Raw genomic sequence first — 19604 nt, 5'->3', positions numbered from 1 at the left:
GCATGGCAGCATGCTGTTATCAGCATACATGAGCACATGACTGGTAATGCAGCTCTGCAAAGAGCGGTAATCATGCTGTGGGAAGATCAAAACCCAGACAGAAATTTCTCATTAAGGTTGTTAGCTGGGAAGCAACTTCATAATTTTGTTGTCATTGTCAGTGCTTTTTAAAATAATCTTCCGAAGAAAAGTAGCAATTTTGTGGTTGTTAAAATATTGTCCTGAGTCATCAGTCCCCCCCAACTCCCCCCTCCCCGGACCTTTCCTTTTATTTTTCCTCAATGCTTAGGAAATAAAAATGAGCCAGTTTAAAAAGGTAAAAGCAAACAAAGAGTGACATACAACATTACCATCAAGATAGAGTACTGCTCAGTGCCAGTCTAGTACTATTCACCTTGAAAGTGATTTAATTAAATAATACTGATAATACTCCAGGGATGTAGATAAATATTATTATCCACATTTTACAGCTGGTGAAATTGAGGCTCTGATTCAGCATCCTTTCTTTATTCAGCCACACTCAATCTGACTGTAGATGCGGAACTCACGCTTCTCATGATTTCCTTCGTATAGGGCTCCAGAGTGAAGTGGCACAATGTGTAGAGAAGCCCAGTGCTGAAGGCATAAGCGTGAAATCTTGCCCAAATTGAAGTAAGTGGCAAAACTCCCATTGACTTCAAAGGGGTCAGGATTTCATGCACATTCTATGGAATCTATGTACAGTGTGATTTCCCCACATTTTTAAATGTGCAGATATTCACACCCTGTGTGTGTGTCTGTAATACATTAGTTCCTTCTGCCACCATATGCTTTCCAGACCTTTGTTTTAAATCTGTACACACAGGGCAGTCTTTTTAGCATCACCAAGCTAAAGTACTCTCGACATAAGACATTGTAGTCATTCTGCATAGATCTCCTACATATGGAAGATAGAGCTGTTCACATACATTTTATATTTATTCATAAATGTTCATCGGTACCTGTCACCGTATTACCCTGGTTCTGAAAGATTTTTTTAAAAAGACGCCTGTATATAGTGGGCAGGCAGAATAAAACATCCTACCTCCTGACTTCAGCTGGTTGGAAATTTTTGAACATTTTTACTGTTGTTGGTTAAAAAAATGACATTTGAACCCCCCCCCCCAACATTTTTAGTGAAAAATTGTCAACATTGTTTTGCTTTCGATGGATTTTCATGCTATTTTTAAGATGTAAATGATTAAAATGACTATATTTTTATTAAAATAGTTATCAGAATTATTCTCTTGTAAGAACTGTTTTTCAGAAATAAATCATTTTGAAATTGTTACTGAAATCCATTTTTCTGTACGGAAACAAATTCAAAAACCATTTTGATAAACAAGTCAATAACATTTTCCATTTAAATTATTGCAAAACAATCCCCACAAAATGGGTAATTTTCAAACCCTGTGAAATTAATACAATTTTGACTTTTTCACAATTTGTTTTGTGTGTGTGTGTGTTTGTGTGCACATGTTTTGATCAGCTCTATTCCTGGCTATCAGCAATAATCAGGGAAAGGCATAACACAGACCCCAACTATGCAAATTCTTACACATGAACATAAGTGGGGCTATTAACCATACTAAAGTTACACATGTACATACGTTTTTGCAGGTTCGAGGCCACAGCTTATGCTATGCCCTGCACACTGCTAAATGAAACTGATGTGCCTTGAGAGGGAGTGGGTTCCATTGCTTGGACCCTTCTACTGTGAATGCTTAGTCATCCATGGAACTTTTCAGGAACAGTGGAAGTCACATATTACTTCCCACCCAGCTCTACTCTTCCTCTATTCCCTTCAGTATTCTCCCCAACAAGTTTCATAAACCTACTTAATTCTTCATTCTGAGATCAATTTTTTTATGGACAGGTAGCAAGACTGTCTTCCTTTTATATTTTATTAAAGCTTCTAAGTCCATACGTTATGTATCCATTTTCTTTTCATTCAAATTCTGTCCTAGGTAAATAGGAGATCTTTTTGCTAACTAGCACACCAGAGATTTATTCACTTAAATCGCAGTAGCTGGAATAGCAGTTAACTCTATATATCTTTCATGCAGCAGTGGGAAACTATATTCCTTACTGTGTCACATGCCTGCTCTCAGAAAAAATGCCTGATCTGGGTTTGTTGAAATAATTGTAACCCTTTCCCCCTCAAATTCTCCTCTCCCCAATGATAGTCCAGACTAGCAGATTCTGTTGTTCATGCATCTCCTTAACCATCTATCTGGGCAAGTGGAAAAACTCAATTTAGGTAATAGACAAATGATGTGATAAATGCTGGATTTTCAATTTATGCTGAATAAGAAAAGTTTGTCGGTAAAGAATTTAGCCGCTTTCCTTCTTTCAACCTCATTTCCAACTGACTCATTCTGCCACTGACATTCCAACATCACCCTCCACTTTATTTCCTGTCCCCTCCACTCTGTTATTGATCACCCATAGGCAATCCAGTAGTATGTCTTGAAATCTGTAAGGATCTCACCAATATATTTGTATACTATGTCTAATATTTTCCTATCCAAAGAAAATTTCAGACTTTGCTGCCCCAGCATGTTCTCAGCAACGGTCACTGGAAGGGTCATTTCAGAAAGTCACCTGTGCAAAGTGGAGTAAACACACTAGCAAACCATAATGGTATTCTTATATACTTGCTTTGCACTCACTTTACACAAAAGGAACTGACTGTACCTAGTGCAAGACAATGGAGAGTCAGTCCCATTCTGAGCAACTTCTATTTAGAGTAGGCTAGGAACTCCATCTGCTTCCAACCTGAGAAATGTAAATCAATCAGGTGATTGAAAAAAGTAATTGTCACCAGCTCTTCCCACTTGTACCTGAGAAATGGACCAAAACAAGTGTAACAGAAGTAGTAAAAGAGGCTAAATATTTGTGTAGGAATATATGTCTCAACACAGATTAGAAACCTGTGGTCCAACCTTTCTCCCATGAAAGCTACTCAGAGTTTTGCTATTGATTACAGTGGGAGCAGGACTGATCCCTATAGTCATTGCAGTTAACACAGTTGAATCCATATTATGAGATGGAAACTGTTGACTATTTTGTGGTTCTAAAAAACGTAGGCACAAAAGTGAATAAATTGATTCTTTAAAAACAGCCTCCACCATCTGAATCTGGACCACTTCAGATTCTGATCAGTTCAGGAAAGTATCTATTCTCTCACAGACAGGTGTTTTCTTAGGTGATACTGGCATCAAAGCATTCAGCAGGTTTAAAGTCAGTCTGCCGCCTCCAGGCGGGCTGATCTGTTGAATGGAGTTCCCTAACCTAAGGAACATACACTGGAGTATTGCAGCATGTGACTGAGGGGAAGTGGCAGTTCAGATCTTAGGGAAACACACTGGTGTGCATATTTGAATAGGATATCCAACCCCTGCTCAGCAGAGACTGACAGTCATCCCAGAATTATATCACTCAAGTTAAGGGCATCTAGCAATCAAGGAAAGAGAGTTAAGAGTTGGGAGAGGAAACATGGGAAGGTACCAGGGCTGATTGTACTCAAACCCAGGAAGGAAATTCAAGACGGGGATCAAGTCAGGGGAGTTTGGGGAAAAGGATAAGGATAGTGGGTAGGGTAGGATTACATGTAGTTGGATTGGGAGGAGATTGGGCAGTGTTTCAGATAAATACGGTATCTAATAGTACTAATGATGAAAGTCTTTTCATAATGCTGATGACTAGGAATTTTGGTTGGGAATTTTCTATTGAAATGATTTTTTGATGGAAAAAGCTGCGTCCACAACATGGAAATATACTCTTTAATTTTCAGCCAAACATATTTTCTGTTTCTCCTGTGTTTTCTGTATATGTCAATGGGTATCTATGGACAAACTGGACTATTGTTCAGGTCTCTGGAGTATATAGTGTTAAAGGGGGTGGTTAAACATATACATTTTGGGCTACATCCTGGAAGTCAATGAGATCCTTGCAGCACTTGACCCACTGAGAATCCACTCCTGTGTTCTGAGGCTTAATGCTGTCTTTTGTAAGTATAAGCAGGTAATGGCACATTCTTTGACAGACACTAATCATAAAAAACAAATGCACATGTATGTTTTTACCTTTCATGATAAAAAGCAATACGTAAACCAGTACTAACTCATTTCCTTCCCCTCCCTCCCCCGATAAGACAATTTGCAGAGGGGTCAGATTGTTCAGATAGAGCCAAGGATAATTCTCCCTCTAAACAGGTGTATCATTTTAGCCATTTTTTAATTGCCATCTTTCCTGGCTTTGCAACAAGATAACAAGATAGAATACTCTAACAGATATTCAGTGTCAGACACCTGTGATTTCATCTGAGACAATCGAGCCCTCGTCATGCTAAATCTTCATCGATATGAAACGTACAGATCTTCAATAATGTGTTCACACAGCTTTCAAAAGACTTATGGTATTTACAAAGAATTTTTGTTCATTGCAGAGATAGCACTTGTACAAATCCCATAGATTTGAATTGTAAGCTTTCTGGAAGCCTTGTATGCTGTTTGTAAACAGTCATATCCTTGGTTGTGCTTTGTTTGTATGTTGCATTTTCTGAGATAAGAATCCTTTATAACAACGTAGCAACCCGCCATCAAGAAGATTTTCATAAGGATTTCTGCTTAGGTATATGAAATATGTGAATGTACAGTTGGCGTTTCTGTAAGGCAACCACCCTAAATGCCTAAATATTGTGTACTGGGGCACTGAAGTACATTTAAAGTGAACATGCTGCCAATAATATATTTCTTAGCAATTTTATTACCAAGATAGCAGATTGAATTTTCTTGCCTAAACATTTAGAAGATGAAACCCTATTTAAAGGCAAAGGTTTACTAGATCTTACTCATGAAGACAAAATGGCATTTACAACACACATTATTGCTATAGTTCAAGACTGAGTGGCAATTTTTCACACAGAAAATGAAAACAAGATTTCACTGTGCACATTAAGTATACAGCAATGTTAAATTCATAGTATTTCTCATTGAACATTACTGAAACAGTGACTTGAATTAATGTGGTTCAGCAAATACAAAGGCTTCCCCCCAAACAAAACAAGAAGATTCTCCTTTTCCACGTACTTCATAGGTCTCCAGAATGGTAATGATTTCACCTGGTTCAATGAAAGGGCCTGTGCATTCTAACAATAGGCTGAATGGGTAAAGAAGTGTGAAGTTGATCCATTAAGGATTAGATGAAAAATATGGACTCAAGTAGCCTAGCTTCGGTATATCTGACACCCCTGAAAAGGTTAATCAAGTCTCAGAAGTTACTCAGTCACTGTGTAATGCACTCAGGATATGATCAGTCAATGAGAGTTTGATTTTACATTATAAAGCTCAGCATGGCAGAGTCCATGTCTTTATCTGTGTCTTGTACAATGCCAAGCTCAGTATCAGCACTTAATTAATAAGGATAACAAAATGCTTGCAACTTTGTGATCTTGCGAAAGACTGTTGTGGGTGACGTTCCTTTGGAAATAGTCTAAAATTGTCTTTTTGGCTTTCAGGAGTATGTCTCTCTCCTGCTCATATAGTTGAATCCTAAAGATGCAGATAAGGCTGTAATAGGAGTTTCAAAAGCATGTAGGCTTCCATAGAAGAGATTTCAGAGCCAAAAAATAAACAAAAGGAAAAGGACGGGAGTGCAAGGAAGCCAATAACTCTTCTATCTATAATTCATGACAGCGATTCAGGTGCTGATTCTTGAGGCTCGTATAGAGGAGTGAGGTGGAAAGGACTTGGGGCAACGCTGCTTGTTCCACTACAGAAGAAGGTATACACAGTTTGCTCGAAAAAACTGCAGATTTCAGCATGAATGATAAAAAATATGAGGGGGAATGCATTCAGTGATAACTACGTTTGTGTAGGTGAGGAAATGATAATGCAAGCTCCAGAGTAAATTGGATGGGCTTGTCAAAGCCAAACCAGATAATGTTGCCATGGTTATTGAGTCACCCAGATAAAGAGACCAATGTTCGCTCTACTGTATAAAGGTTTGGGATAGTCTTTGTGATCCTTTATGTGGGCTATTGGGAGATACTAATGTTCAGATGTGCAACCGGGTATCTCTGTATCATCAGGGAAAACAAATCAAAGAGTTAAAATGAAGGGGAAGGGATGTCAAAATGCTGTTGGAGCCATCGTTTGGGACGATTTCTAATCGGATCATATGAGAATCTAGATTGATTGATTTATCACTATCTTTTCTGCAAAATGGGTAGTCTTACTGATTTTTTTGATCCGCAGTTATGTTCAGTGTCATGTGTTTTATTAGATCAAGTGGCTTATATACTTTGTCAGATGCCCAGAAATGAGTTTTAAAGGCTGAGGCAGATACATGCACACGCTGTAGAAACTGCATTTAAGTTTTTAACAGGAACACACAGGCAATTCTACTTTGTTTTATGAGTGAAAAGATCACTGTGAGTTAATGCACAATATATACTTGCCAGGAGATGCAGCTTGTTGTATATTTTAAAAAAAAAGTTATTTTCCCCCTTTATTGGTGCAATAGGAATAGCAACAATGCTACTGGGGAAGATGATTTCCAATTTATTGCTACTCAAGGCCTGGATATAATCAGAGTTCTTGGTCCATAGCTAATGAGTTTGGAATTTTTGTGGCAGAAAAATTAAAAAAACATGATGACCTATCAAGAATCTGGCTGCTGTGAGAATATAATTAGTGCCTATGAAGCTGGAGACCCAGCTTGAAGGATTTTGTGGCAAGGGCAGCAAGGGCAAAGAAAGTCACATTAAAAAGAGATGCAATCTCTGGTGGGTCATTTGAATTTCATCTGCAGGGTAATTTCCACGCCATTTAGCCATCTCCACAGCAGGAATAAAGAGGACTAAATATGTTATTAAAATGACAAAGTCATACAAGGCGGGGGGGGGGGGGGGGATTTGGGAATGTGGGCAGTACGTTTGATAAAATTCAGTGAGAGAGTAGGATGAGTTAGTGTCAAATCAGGGATTTCAAGTGTTTACAGAAAGATATGGTACACTGGGGAGGAAGGGGCTGGAGCACACACATTCAAGGTTCATGGTGTGTTGAGGATTAGTCTCATACAAGCAGAAGAGAGGATTATAAAACCACTACACTAGTGTGGTTTGCATTTGTTCCCAGCACTGGTGACTCTGCTTATTTGGGTGTCGGTCAACGAGCTGCAGGTTACCTTTCTGACAACTTATGCATGGTGAGATCCATTAATAAACCATTAGTGGATTTAGGCCTCCAGTAAATGCACTGTTATTGAGGCTTTTTTTCTCCTTGAAATTCAGATTTTTAAATCTAGGCTTTTCAGAGCAAAGCATGTGCCTCACTTGTTAACTATCTGACTGATATAGGCAAAGAAAAAGGAAGGGGCTTTCTTGCTTTCAGATCACATGGGATTCAGAGAAAAAACAAATGCAGTAGGTCAGACTGGTCTGTGGTAGGTGAGATGCATGTTTTCAGTCCCAAACAAGCCTACTGTTCCCCATTGATGATAAACCCAGGGTTAGAACAGATTGTGAGATCACTGTCTGCTCTCCCTTGAGGTTTTCATCAGTTGAGAGCAGCCTCCATTTGCAGTATAGGCTCCAAGGAATCTCCTTGCTGGCATATGCTGCCAGGGGATATGATGAATCAACTCATCTCCTAACCACCCTAAGAACACCTCCATCCTGCTTGTGATGAATGTAGCCATGTAACTCTCCTTATTTTGCTTTCTGTGCACTGCACCTTTAACTTTCTACAGAATGCCCCTCTCTGCACGGGGAGCTGCCATTTTTTGAGGCAGGGTTAGTGCAGCATATTACAGAGGAGACATGCACTGCCCTCTCTCATGGAAACTTTATTTTTGTTCTTTCTGGTTGTGTTGTTTTCTTTAATCTAAAGTAAACACCAGACTGCACGGGAAACATAACTGTGCACGTTTAGGGGGGGCTAGCTGACTGACACTCTTAAGGGAGGATTTTCTGGGGGAAGGATCCCTATCAGGGTCAGTTAGGACATAAGGTAGAGCAGACTTTGTGCAAATTTGGCCTATAATGTTTGTTCCTGCTAAGTGTGGGAGTCAGAGCCTTTTGGAAGGACAAGTGTCTGTCCATTACCTTTACTTCCATAGAAAACCACTGACCTTCATTAAAATCACAAGTCCTGAATTGAGGCAGTATTCAAATACCTTGAATTCCTAAAAAAAAGCAGTTATGAATAGATTGCCTAGCTTTAGGCTATATTTTCAGATTATGGGACTCCAAAGTATTTCTCCTGACTTCAGTGCATTTCTTTCTTTCTTGTTTAAGCTTCAGGTATATCTACCAATGAGTACTAAGAATAAACCTGGTGTTTTGTGACTTTCTTAGAAACAAGTTCCTGGCAAATGAAAGCAATATAACTTAGAGAGCATCCAAAACTTGTTGGACCAGATTTTCAGCTGCTGTATACTGGTGTAGCTCCATTGATGTCAATGAAGCAGTGCTGATTTATAGCAATTGGGGATCTGATCCATTATCCAGCAGTGAAAGAAATTATTTAAACAAGCCCAGTTAGGAGTCTGATACCCAGTGCCTTGCACCCTGTTTAGACATTCACATCTGAGAAAAGTGAAGGCCAATTGGGAGGAAATGCTGCCAGAACAGAGTTCTCTGTTCATTCATGTCATTGATAGCATTTTACACCCACTTTGCACTGGTATAGGTGACTATAAATGGTGTCAGGCAGTGGAGAATCAGGCCTGCAATTTTTAAACCAATAACATGTTCAAACTGCTACCACTAGACATTTGGATGCATGTTCTAATTTATATTATGCTGCTTTATCACATGACATCAACTTGGAATGGCTCATGCAGAAGGAACCCATCTTGATTTGCATTAACAATCAATCAATTTGAATAATGTGCAGAAACAAACAAAATCTTGTATATTCATTCATAGACTTCAAGGCCAGAAGGGATAATTCTAGTCTGACCTCCTGCATCACTCAGGTCAAAGAACCTTATGCAATAATTTCTGTATCAAGCCCATAACTTCTGCCTGAGCATATAGTACACTATAGAATATATTTTAAAAAGATATCCAGTCCTGATTTAAAGGCTCAGTGATGGAAAATCTACCAATTCCCTGGGTAAGTTCTTTCAATAGTCAATTACCCTCACTGTTAAAATGTTGCACCTTATTTCCAGTCTGAATTTGTCTAGCATCAGTTTCCAACCATTAGATCTCGTTATGCCTTTTTCTAGTACAGAGCTATTTACTACCATGTTGTTTATGTACAAGACCATGTACAAAATTATGAAGAAAATATAGCCTTAAAATACAAAGATATTGACAAATCATATAAGGCCAAAAAGAAAATACACATAGTTTTCACTTGATGCAATAAGCTAAAGAGGAGCCCAAATTCTGAGCTGCAAATCCTATGCAACACCTCTGGAGTGAAGGGGGTTGCACAGGGAAAAATCAGGGCAAAATTTGACCCACCGTATGCAGACTTGGGGGCTGATTCTCCACTGCCTTGTAAAAGCACACTTACCTGTTCAAGGTGAGCACAAAAAATGATCAGATCAGAATTCTCCACTCACTTATGATGGTGATATTTTCATATTACAGCCCCTGTGGACTCTCTTGTCACAGGAGTAAATGGTTATACAAGGAACAAGGCTGTGGAGAATCAGGTCCCTGGACTCCTGAAATTTCACCTGTCCTGCAGGATGGGAGTATCTTTCTTAGAGAAACTCAGTGTTATGCAATGAAATTTACCTTGCAGGAGAGGAGGAAATTCAAGGTACAGATAAATAACTCTGCAGGCTGCTTCATTCAAAGGTGGTATTTTGCATTTATGGCTGACTTATGTACGGTACAACAAGTAACCAGTAAATGTAGTGACAGGTGGATACTTGGCTGGGATGGAGCCAGTTGCCAGTCTGAGCCAGACTTCTTGACCGTAGTTTAACTCCAGTAAAGCATGCCCAGTTATTACTCTGTCAATGTACTTGTTACCGTTGACATTTTCAGACTGGAAAGCGAGCTTGTCTATTCCATCAACCACTAAATAGCCAGAGACGCGAGGACTGGAAGATGCAATGGTGTACTCGAAAACATACACCCCAAGATATGGAACACGGAACTTTCCACTTGCTGGGACATAGGAAGATCCATAGTTGACATCCAGATTATTAAATCTGATGGGGCCAGGAGTCGTCATCCCATAGGTGTGAGAGGCAAAGAAAGCCACCATAGGTGCATATCTGTAAGATCCTTTGGAAAAATCTGCAAAGAGTAAAGAGTATTTCTGAGATGTGTTTCTTGGTCTTTCCATCCCACTCCCCATGTGTTGCATAATTAAAGAGGACCCATACTGTATGTCAGAGTTTCAAGTAGGAAGTGAAACAGACACAGTGTAGAAACATTTAAGGCATCTTGTCAAGTAGCTTCAGCAGCTAGAATAGAAACAAAATGAGTCCCTATGCACTGCAGAAAATGCAGTTTCCTCCACAATTACTGCGAAGTGCACCTACAAAAGCTGTATGTCAGAAACAGCAAGGGAACTTCATTGTTGACCGTACTGCATTATTATTAAGAAAAGCTTTTATTTTTCCTCTTGCCCCCACTGCAGGATCTCTTTCTTTCCCTGTGTCACAAATCTTTACACAGTGTGTATGGGTGTTCTGAAGCCAGGGATTGTGCTCACAGGCCCTACACAAATATGGGAGAGATTTAGCACTTCTGACAACAAATGGGGGAAAATAAAAATGTATGGGTTTTTTTCCCATTCCAGCTGAGCATACACGCTAATATCCCTGCTACTGTACAAATGATTTTACTCACTATTCACATGTAGTCATGAATGAGAAGCAGCCAAACAGCTGCTGCAAGTAGCATTCAAATCACATTTCATGTGGCTTGGATGTAAAATGTGTATTTATTTATTTTTAAGCTTGGCTGAACAAATATATTTTCTGCTTTCGCTGTTCCCAGTAGCATTTATGTGGCTTTCAGAGTGCAGATCATTAGGTGGCCTAGTAATTCCTCTGATTTGATTGACTGGCTGAGGATCTGGCCCCAGGCTCAGCAGTAGCTAATGGGATTTACAGCACACCCCAAGAAGTGCTGGGCCCATCATTTCCCAGTGAAGGGATTTCACTATTGTGTAATAAAATTCCATCTCAGCTTGTTCAAATACATTTCTAACACCTTCCCCAGTAACCTGTCTACTCAACCCACCACGGAGCTCTCTCGGTTTGTGGCTGGCTCTGTGACCCAGACCAATTAAACCTTGTGATGTGGGCCATGCTAAAATAGGGTCATCAACAGGGATTAAGTCCTTCAATGCTAAAGCACAGGACTCTTCTACTTGAGCTAAAGGAGTAACTTTAAGTGGTAGCAGCAGTAGTAGGCCCTTATCCTCTGTGAACCAGTCTCTAGAGGTGGCCACAAGATATTTAGTCGGTGTATGATGTTAGTAAACGCTGGCTGATTAGTGCATGATGCAAAACGCTCATATGCATTAGTATGTTGCCTTGTTAAATACTGTACTTACCTACAGTCACAGAATTTTCATCTACCAACTTCTTACTGCAGTTGACTCCTCCAAAGGGGTGGCGACAAGCACAAATAAAACTCCGTTTTTCATTGATGCAGGTTCCTCCATTCTCGCAGGGGGAGCTAGTGCAGCCCAAGTACTCACCTGTTTTAAAGGGAAAAAAATAACCTGAATTGTCATGGTCGCTATATTCACCAACGTTAATTACAATGACGCCCACTGGGTCTTGACTAGGGCCATGCAAAACATTTTTATCCATACCTGAAATCAGGTGAAATTCCCCTTCTGAATTTGTGTGTGAAAGTCAACCTCAGAGAGCATTCAGTCAGAGCAGGACCTTCCCTATCAGTCAGTCAATCTGTTCTACCTGCACATCTTCACTCCAGGCAGCCATTTCCAGGAGCATTTTCTCTCTCTCTCTCACTCACTCACACACACATACCCCCACACCTCTACATGTCTTGTCAAGATTGGCTAGATGAGATAAGATGGAAGATGTTACAACCCTGCCTACTGTGGGTGGATGGCCCAGGGTCATCTAACAAATCTGCAATTAGGCCATGGCAAGTAGGCCCATTGCTGGCCCTGATTCAGTGTCCACCAATCCACTGCAAGCTATCTCAGGGATGGCATTCATTACCCACCACTCCATTAGTAGGCAGCAGAACTGGGAAAGGTCACTAAATTTGGGTTATTCTGGACCAAGATGGGCATCAAGTTCCCATGTCTTGGAGCTCTGCCAGCCGCCCCTCTCTTATAAAGTCAACAGGATTCATCTTGGATTCTCCTGAAGTTGTGGCGGTATGGCACAGGGACAGAGGCAATCCCTAAGATATATCATCTGAGCTCTGGAACATCTGGTTCACTTAAAAACCTTGCGCCTGCAATTTTGGGCATGCTACCACAGAGGCTGCTTTGAAAATCTGTCCCTGAAATTAAAGAATGTACAAGGTTCATACTGTTCAATGGAAAGTGGTAAAGATTAAGAGCTCCCAAACCACCTGCAGGCTTATGCACTTTTCTGAGCAGGGAAGCTCGCAAATTTTTCTTCCCCAGTTATACCGGTCAATCAAAGCTAAAAATCATAGAGGACATTTTTCTTTGCTGTAATTTGTAGTGCATTGGTCTCAGCCATACTATACAACAGACTCCGGTCTTAAGAGCAGAGTCCAGCAACTGAAATTGTGTATCATCCTATGAAAAGACAGCAAGTTGGACAACTTCTAGGTGTGTAAGAATAGGATGGTAAATTTAAAGGGGTCGTTGGGAGATGAAAGGTCCTTTCAAAAAAGCTCTGATTGCCAGGGGAAGTGTTGTATTGTCTCTTTTCACAGATAACTCCATGACTGCGAATGAGGTACCTTTAGTTTCCAGCAGAGCCATTTCAGGTGCTACTGCATTTAGTCACATTATTTATATGATGAATGTTATTTCACTGAACAGAATGTTAAAGCTTTTTTCTCTTTCTGCAATGTCTCTTGAGTTTAAACTGATCAGACTTATGGACTGAAATACCAAAAAGGTTCTTGTGTATCTCATGTAATTTTTCCCGACAGGGAGTATCATCTGTCACAATAGTGCTTGAAATAAAGCAATGTAAGATTTCAGTGTCAAAAGTCACAACACGGGCAGCTGAAGATGAAGCACTTGTTTGCTCCTGCCTGGATAATCGCTTTGCTCTATATTTAATTGAAGTGACTCTTGACTCACATTTCTCAGACTCTCACAATTGCTTTTGTTGTATGTAAGGAAGGATGGATAGTGGCTGATTGTGCCACAGTTCAAAAGCACCAGCTCCTCTGCGTGGACAGCCCAGCGTGCATGGGATGCTGAATGCATCTCAGCCTGTTAACTGGCCTGTGTTTGTGCCTAGCTGCCAGGGACAACCAAAAAGGAACACATATATCCATGAAGCAGCCAGGAGGAGAAGCCAGTGAAGCAATCTGCATTGGGAAGGAGATGGTTGGTTAAAGGGCTGCAAAGAGAGGAACATGTGTACCGTGGAGAGTGAAGTTAAACTCATCAAGAGAGACCGTGAGCTGATATAAATTGGCATAAGTCAATGGAGTCACACCAATTTACAGCAGCTGAGCATCTGGCCCTCCAATTCCTAGAGACGACCAAGCCAAGTTATTAAATAATCCATAAAAAGTGACAGGTTTCAGAGTAGCAGCCGTGTTAGTCTGCATTCGCAAAAAGAAAAGGAGTACTAGTGGCACCTTAGAGACTAACCAATTTATTTGACCATAAGCTTTTGTGAGCTACAGCTGACTTCAGCTCACGAAAGTTTATGCTCAAATAAATTGGTTAGTCTCTAAGGTGCCACTAGTACTCCTTTTCTTTTTTCATAAAAAGTGAGGAATTTCCCAGAGGAGCTCATCCTCTAGCTATCTGCTAAAGCACTGTAGGCTCTGTGCTGTGCTCGTAGTACACTATGACCCTGTCAAGCCACCAAATACTTTCCTTCTCCTTGCACCATTCAGCACTACATGACATCCCTAAACACAACTGCCATACTATACACATCTTCTGAATGGAGTAAGTTGCAAACAGACTTCACTTAGGGAAATGTCTCTGAGCACAGCATTTCATCTCTTTTTATTTAAGCCTTCACAAGTCACTAGGACAGGTAAGTGAAAGAGAGGCTCGGCAAGGATAGTTAAATGAAAGGTTTAAATGGCAGAAATAACTGCACAGGATAAGATAAACCAGGTTACTAGTTACATGCCATACAGTGGGACAGAGGACAGATGTAGCATTAAGGCAGAGTTCTGCTACTCTTGGTAAAGGCACACGGCCACAGTCTCTCTTTAGGGAATATTCTGCCGATTGTGATACAAACAAATCTTCACACAAGTAATGAAGCTCTGTCAGTATCCACTGAGGTGCTATTTAGAAAGAAATCAGATATTTACTAATCTGATGGAACAGATTATTGCAGCTGGCCTGCTTATGGAGAGGCATGAGTCCAATTATTTAATTTGGGAATGGTTTAAGAGGAAGGCATTTAGAAGTCATTTCTCAATGCTTGGTTTTCAGTAACCGTGACTGTCTAACTACCTGCAACCATTAAAAGATGGGCAGAGTTTGGGATTATCCTGAGCCAAACTGATTTCTAACACTCCCATAGGCTGTCATACCGCAACGTAGTCACAATTAGGTCAGTAGTCTGAATCTGGCCCAGTCTGACAGCGATAAAAGAAATGGCTGTTCAGTGGCACAGGCGAAATGAATTCCTGGTCTCAGTCCAGTGGCTAGATGTCCATAGCACAAGAGGCACAGATTGATTGACTGCCCTGGAGGCAATCTCAGCCGAGAGGCCAAAGCTACATGGAATTACGCTGTCGCCTCACTAGTAGCATTCAGGGTTGAGGCACACTGGCCTTGCAGTGGGGAGGTAGCTTGTACTGCAGTAGCTCTATCCTTATGGGTTCTTTTTTACAACAGAGAATGAGAGTCTCCAGGACCTCCATTGCAATGCCTTTTGTGAGCACTAAATTAAAAAAAAAAAAAAAAGCCATCACCATCGCCTTTCATCTGCCTATTATTCTATCAAACTAAATATGCACAATTGAAGTATGAAGAGTCAAATTGAATTAGAATAATCATCAGTCTCTTGCAATTAAAACACTTAATGCAAAATACAAATGGGCTTATTTTACTGCAGGCTTGAATGATAAAGCAACAATGAAAGCTTAACATTTCTGTCAGGAAGAGTCAGAATTTACATGTATCAGTAAAATGTGACCCAAAATAGATCTCTATTTCCACATCTACAGACTTCAGAACTCCATCTTAACCCTCATTATGAGTGTCCCACCCCCAATGGAACAAATGGGAATTGGGCATTAAAATTAAATGGTCTGATATAGCTTATTGAAAGACAAAAACGTTCAGTCTGTACTGTTGTTATCCATTATTGCACATACCATGCTTCTGGGGAGTCTGAGCCAGAAACAATAAGCAGGAAGATAGGAAATAAAGTGGAAATATTATTGAAACCTTAACAAACTATAACTTCTGGGATGCTTGATTCTCTGATGAACTGTGAACGGTTGACTTTAGTCAGGTCCATGTGAGTGTACTGAGATGGAAGGAATGGAAATAAGATACAGGAGATGAGAACAAAGAGAAAATAACCTTTATGCTTATCTCTCCCTTTCCTGGTCTCTCGCTCTCTCACACACAGGCACAAAATACATCACTTGCTCAAAGACTGTCATCCCACTGAAGTCAATTACTTGGTGGAGCCATTACTTAGATCATAACTTTGCATTCACTTATACGCATACAGAGTTCAAACTCACACTGTAGTCTCACTGATTTCAGTGGGACCCCATTAACATCAGTCACAAAATTCACATTCATTTAAGTAGGGTCAAATCCTGATCACACTGAAGTCACTGGAAATTCTACCTTTGATGTCAGTGGGACCAGGATTTGGCTCTACTTGCATATGGGTTGCAGGATTAGGCTCCTCAAGCTATCACAAAACTAAACAGAGGGCTTGTCTTCACTACGGGGACATTGACGCCACTGCAATCGATGTAGCGGGTGTCGGTTTTGCAGGTCTAGTGAAGGCCCGCTAAATCAACGGCAGATCACACTCTGGTTGACTCCGATACTCTACCTTTCCGAGAAGAGTAAGGGAAGTCGACTGGAGAGCGTCTCCCGCCAATGCAGCTTAGTGAAGGCACCGGTGTAAGTCGACCTAAGCTATGTTGACTCCAGCTATGTTATTCACATAGCTGGAGTAGCTTAACTTAGGTCGACTTACCCTGGTAGTGAAGACAAGCCCAGAAAAACAAACATCTAAGTCCTATTAAAATCAGTAATTAGAGAATTGTAACTCAGTGGCGATGCTGACCATTTGTATTTGGAGACTCTTATGGAGTGTTGTGTATGGTTTCTTAAAATATGGATGGGGGAGCCTTTCTGGATGAGAAAAATCCCTCCCACAAGGAATAAGACAGAGTGGACTAGAGGCGTAAGAGGGATAATGTTTAGACTATTTGTAGAACTGTACAGTAATAAACTAGTGACAGTACTAAGGGGTTATCTACAGTGCATTCAAAAGCCTCAATATCTTCAGAAAATCCTATAGAAACCTTACTTTCAAACTGTATAGAAAAATTATTTTAAAAAAAATTGGGTGTTTGCTATTATCTGCAAAGATCCCTGCTTTCTACAAGCACATCCAAAGTTATCAAGAAGGCTATTTGTGAAAATTCAGAGTCATATAAATAATAAATAGGACTGACATTTATTCATTAACGCTTAAAAATAAGCAGCTGGCAGCTTCCTGTGCTCCAGGCAGTGGCCCTTGTGACAGTTTCCAACAAAGTGAAAGATCCAGGAGGGATCAGTGACATCAATTTTTTTTCCCTTTAGTTTTAATTAGGATCAAGGTTTTTTGAGTTTCCATCTTTTGTGCAATGACAGAGGCAGGCAGAAAACAGAGATGGCTCAGAAGGAGTTGCTGTTCTTAGGATAAATAATTGAAATTTGCTTTTATTTTATGGAAGGGGTTTTGCACACTTCAGTGCATTTTTAAGCATCTTTCAGTTGCCAGATAAAAGATTGACTTTTCCCCCGAAGGATAAGACAACTTTGAGCCCAATTCTTTGATCTTTGGGTTAATGGGGTTAATGTGTGTTTAAACTGAAGCATGTGCTTAAATATTCTGCTGAATAGCTGGACTTAAACACATGCTTAAATACTTGAACTGAAGCTTGCCTTAATCAGTGTTTTTTCCAATAAAGCTCAAGATCTTGCAAGCTATCACGAGAGGGTCTCAAACAGAGTGAAACTGCAGTTTTCTTTTTAAATCCAATGGATATTTAGGAATCCTTTTTTTGCACCATTGGCTTAGCTTTAGTAATGGATGTGTGGAAATGGGGAAAAAACTGGATAGGTTCCTGCATACAATGCAGATTCCAAGAACCTGAGGGAAAATGGGATAGAAAAGGTGGATGAGTGACACAAAGAGATTTGCCCACACTTAAGCACGTATAAACAGGGGAGTGTAACATGGACATTTTTATTTCCCTTACATTCCCTATCCTGCAGAGACCGTGAATAATTTTTTCAAAAAGCGCCCAAGTGACTTAGGAGCCCACGTCCGATTTACCAGTCACTTGGGCTCCTAAATCGCTAACCCATTTTTGAAAATTTTACCCAGCATCTTAATTTTTTTCTCATTTTATTTCCTTTTCCCAGAAGTGACACAGACTAAGCATTTGCTTGTGTTGTAGAATTTCAGTCAAATCTTATGCCCAATATTGTACCTCACATTTTATCTTTTTACTTTTTGATATTAGACCTCTGACATGCAGTTAGGAACCCGTTCACAAGTGATTCTTCTCTGAAACGTGCCTTTGTAAAAATGACATCATCTTACTCAGCAGGATCTGCTTTTTCAGTGGGACTGCTCACATACTCAAAGGGAAACATGTGCTTCAGTGTTTACAGGCTTAGGACCTATATTAAACCCCCCCACACACACACTTCTGTTAGTACTGCAAAGCCAGGCCAGCTGACAGCAATTCCAGGCCCCAGGGCAGAACAGTCAGTGGGCCCCATGCCCGCAGAAGCCACGCCCGTGCGGACGTGGTCCACCTGACATTTTGGCGGAGCTGCGCCTGCTCTGGCAGGTGACCAGTGAGATATTTTGGCTGCGCTGCTGGGTGCACTCTTCCGGCAGGGCCAGGGCTTTTACATGCCCACCCGGTAGGGTTGCCAACTGTCTAATCGCACAAAACCAAAGACCCTTGCCTCACCCTTCCCTAAGACCATGCCCCTGTCCTGTCCCTTCTCTGAGGCCCCACCCTCTGCTCACTCCATCCTCCATCACTCAGTCTCCCCCACCCTCACTCATTTTCACCAGGCTGGGGCAGGGGTTTGGGGTTCGGGAGGGAGTGCTGGGTGTAGGCTCTGGGAGGGTGTATGAGTGTGGGAGGAAGTGCAGGACCACCCCGGGCCCATTTAAATTGCCCGGACCCCTGGGCAATTGCCCTCTTCCCTCCTCCTCCCCCCGTCGGCGGACCTGTGCAAAGCTGATGCAACCCTTGAAGAGCAAACTGGATTCCTGTTCTGGTTTTCACATCTTTATTCTGACATCCAACTGCAGAATCTTTATAGCTAATGCATTAGCTGGACTGCCACTTGATTTTCAAAAAGAAAAGGAGTACTTGTGGCACCTTAGAGACTAACCAATTTATTTGAGCATAAGCTTTCGTGAGCTACAGCTCACTTCATCGGATGCATACTGTGGAAACTGCAGAAGACATTATATACACAGAGACCATGAAACAATACCTCCTCCCACCCCACTCTCCTGCTGGTAATAGCTTATCTAAAGTGATCATCAAGTTGGGCCATTTCCAGCACAAATCCAGGTTTTCTCACCCTCCGCCCCCCCCTCCCCCTCCCCACAAACTCACTCTCCTGCTGGTAATAGCCCATCCAAAGTGACCACTCTCCTTACAACGTGCATGAAAATCAATGTGGGCCATTTCCAGCACAACTACAGGTTTTCTCACCCCCCCCCCCTTTTTTCCAAAAAAACCACACACACACAAACTCACTCTCCTGCTGGTAATAGCTTATCCAAAGTGACCACTCTCCCTACAATGTGCATGATAATCAAGGTGGGCCATTTCCAGCACAAATCCAGGTTTTCTCACCCCCCCCACCCCCATACACACACAAACTCACTCTCCTGCTGGTAATAGCTCATCCAAAGTGACCACTCTCCCTACAATGTGCATGACAATCAAGGTGGGCCATTTCCTGCACAAATCCAGGTTTTCTCACCCCCCCCCTCAAACACACACACAGACTCACTCTCCTGCTGGCAATAGCTCATCCAAACTGACCACTCTCCCCACAATGTGCATGACAATCAAGGTGGGCCATTTCCAGCATAAATCCAAGTTTAAGCAGAACGTCTGGGGAGGGGGGGTATAGGAAAAAACAAGGGGAAATAGGCTACCTTGCATAATGACTTAGCCACTCCCAGTCTCTATTTAAGCCTAAATTAAT

At 41.1% G+C, this 19604-nt stretch overlaps 1 protein-coding gene across 2 annotated transcripts in view; it reads right to left on the bottom strand.

Annotated features, from left to right (window-relative positions):
- Positions 1-4768: 4768 nt before the first annotated feature.
- Positions 4769-19604, bottom strand: part of MMRN1 (multimerin 1) — a 65748-nt gene continuing 50912 nt past the window's right edge. For both annotated transcript variants that reach the window (XM_007052740.4, XM_027831865.3), the window contains exons 8-9: positions 11559-11705; positions 4769-10288 (exon numbers count right to left, since the gene is read on the bottom strand). In XM_007052740.4, the coding sequence (XP_007052802.3) occupies positions 9867-10288; positions 11559-11705 (569 nt within the window). In that variant the 3' untranslated portion in view covers positions 4769-9866. The remainder of the gene's footprint in view (positions 10289-11558; positions 11706-19604) is intronic.

The sequence above is a fragment of the Chelonia mydas genome, chromosome 4 (assembly GCF_015237465.2).
Source record: "Chelonia mydas isolate rCheMyd1 chromosome 4, rCheMyd1.pri.v2, whole genome shotgun sequence".
Classification (NCBI taxonomy): Eukaryota; Metazoa; Chordata; order Testudines; family Cheloniidae; genus Chelonia; species Chelonia mydas.
This window is presented reverse-complemented; position numbering and strand designations above follow the sequence as displayed.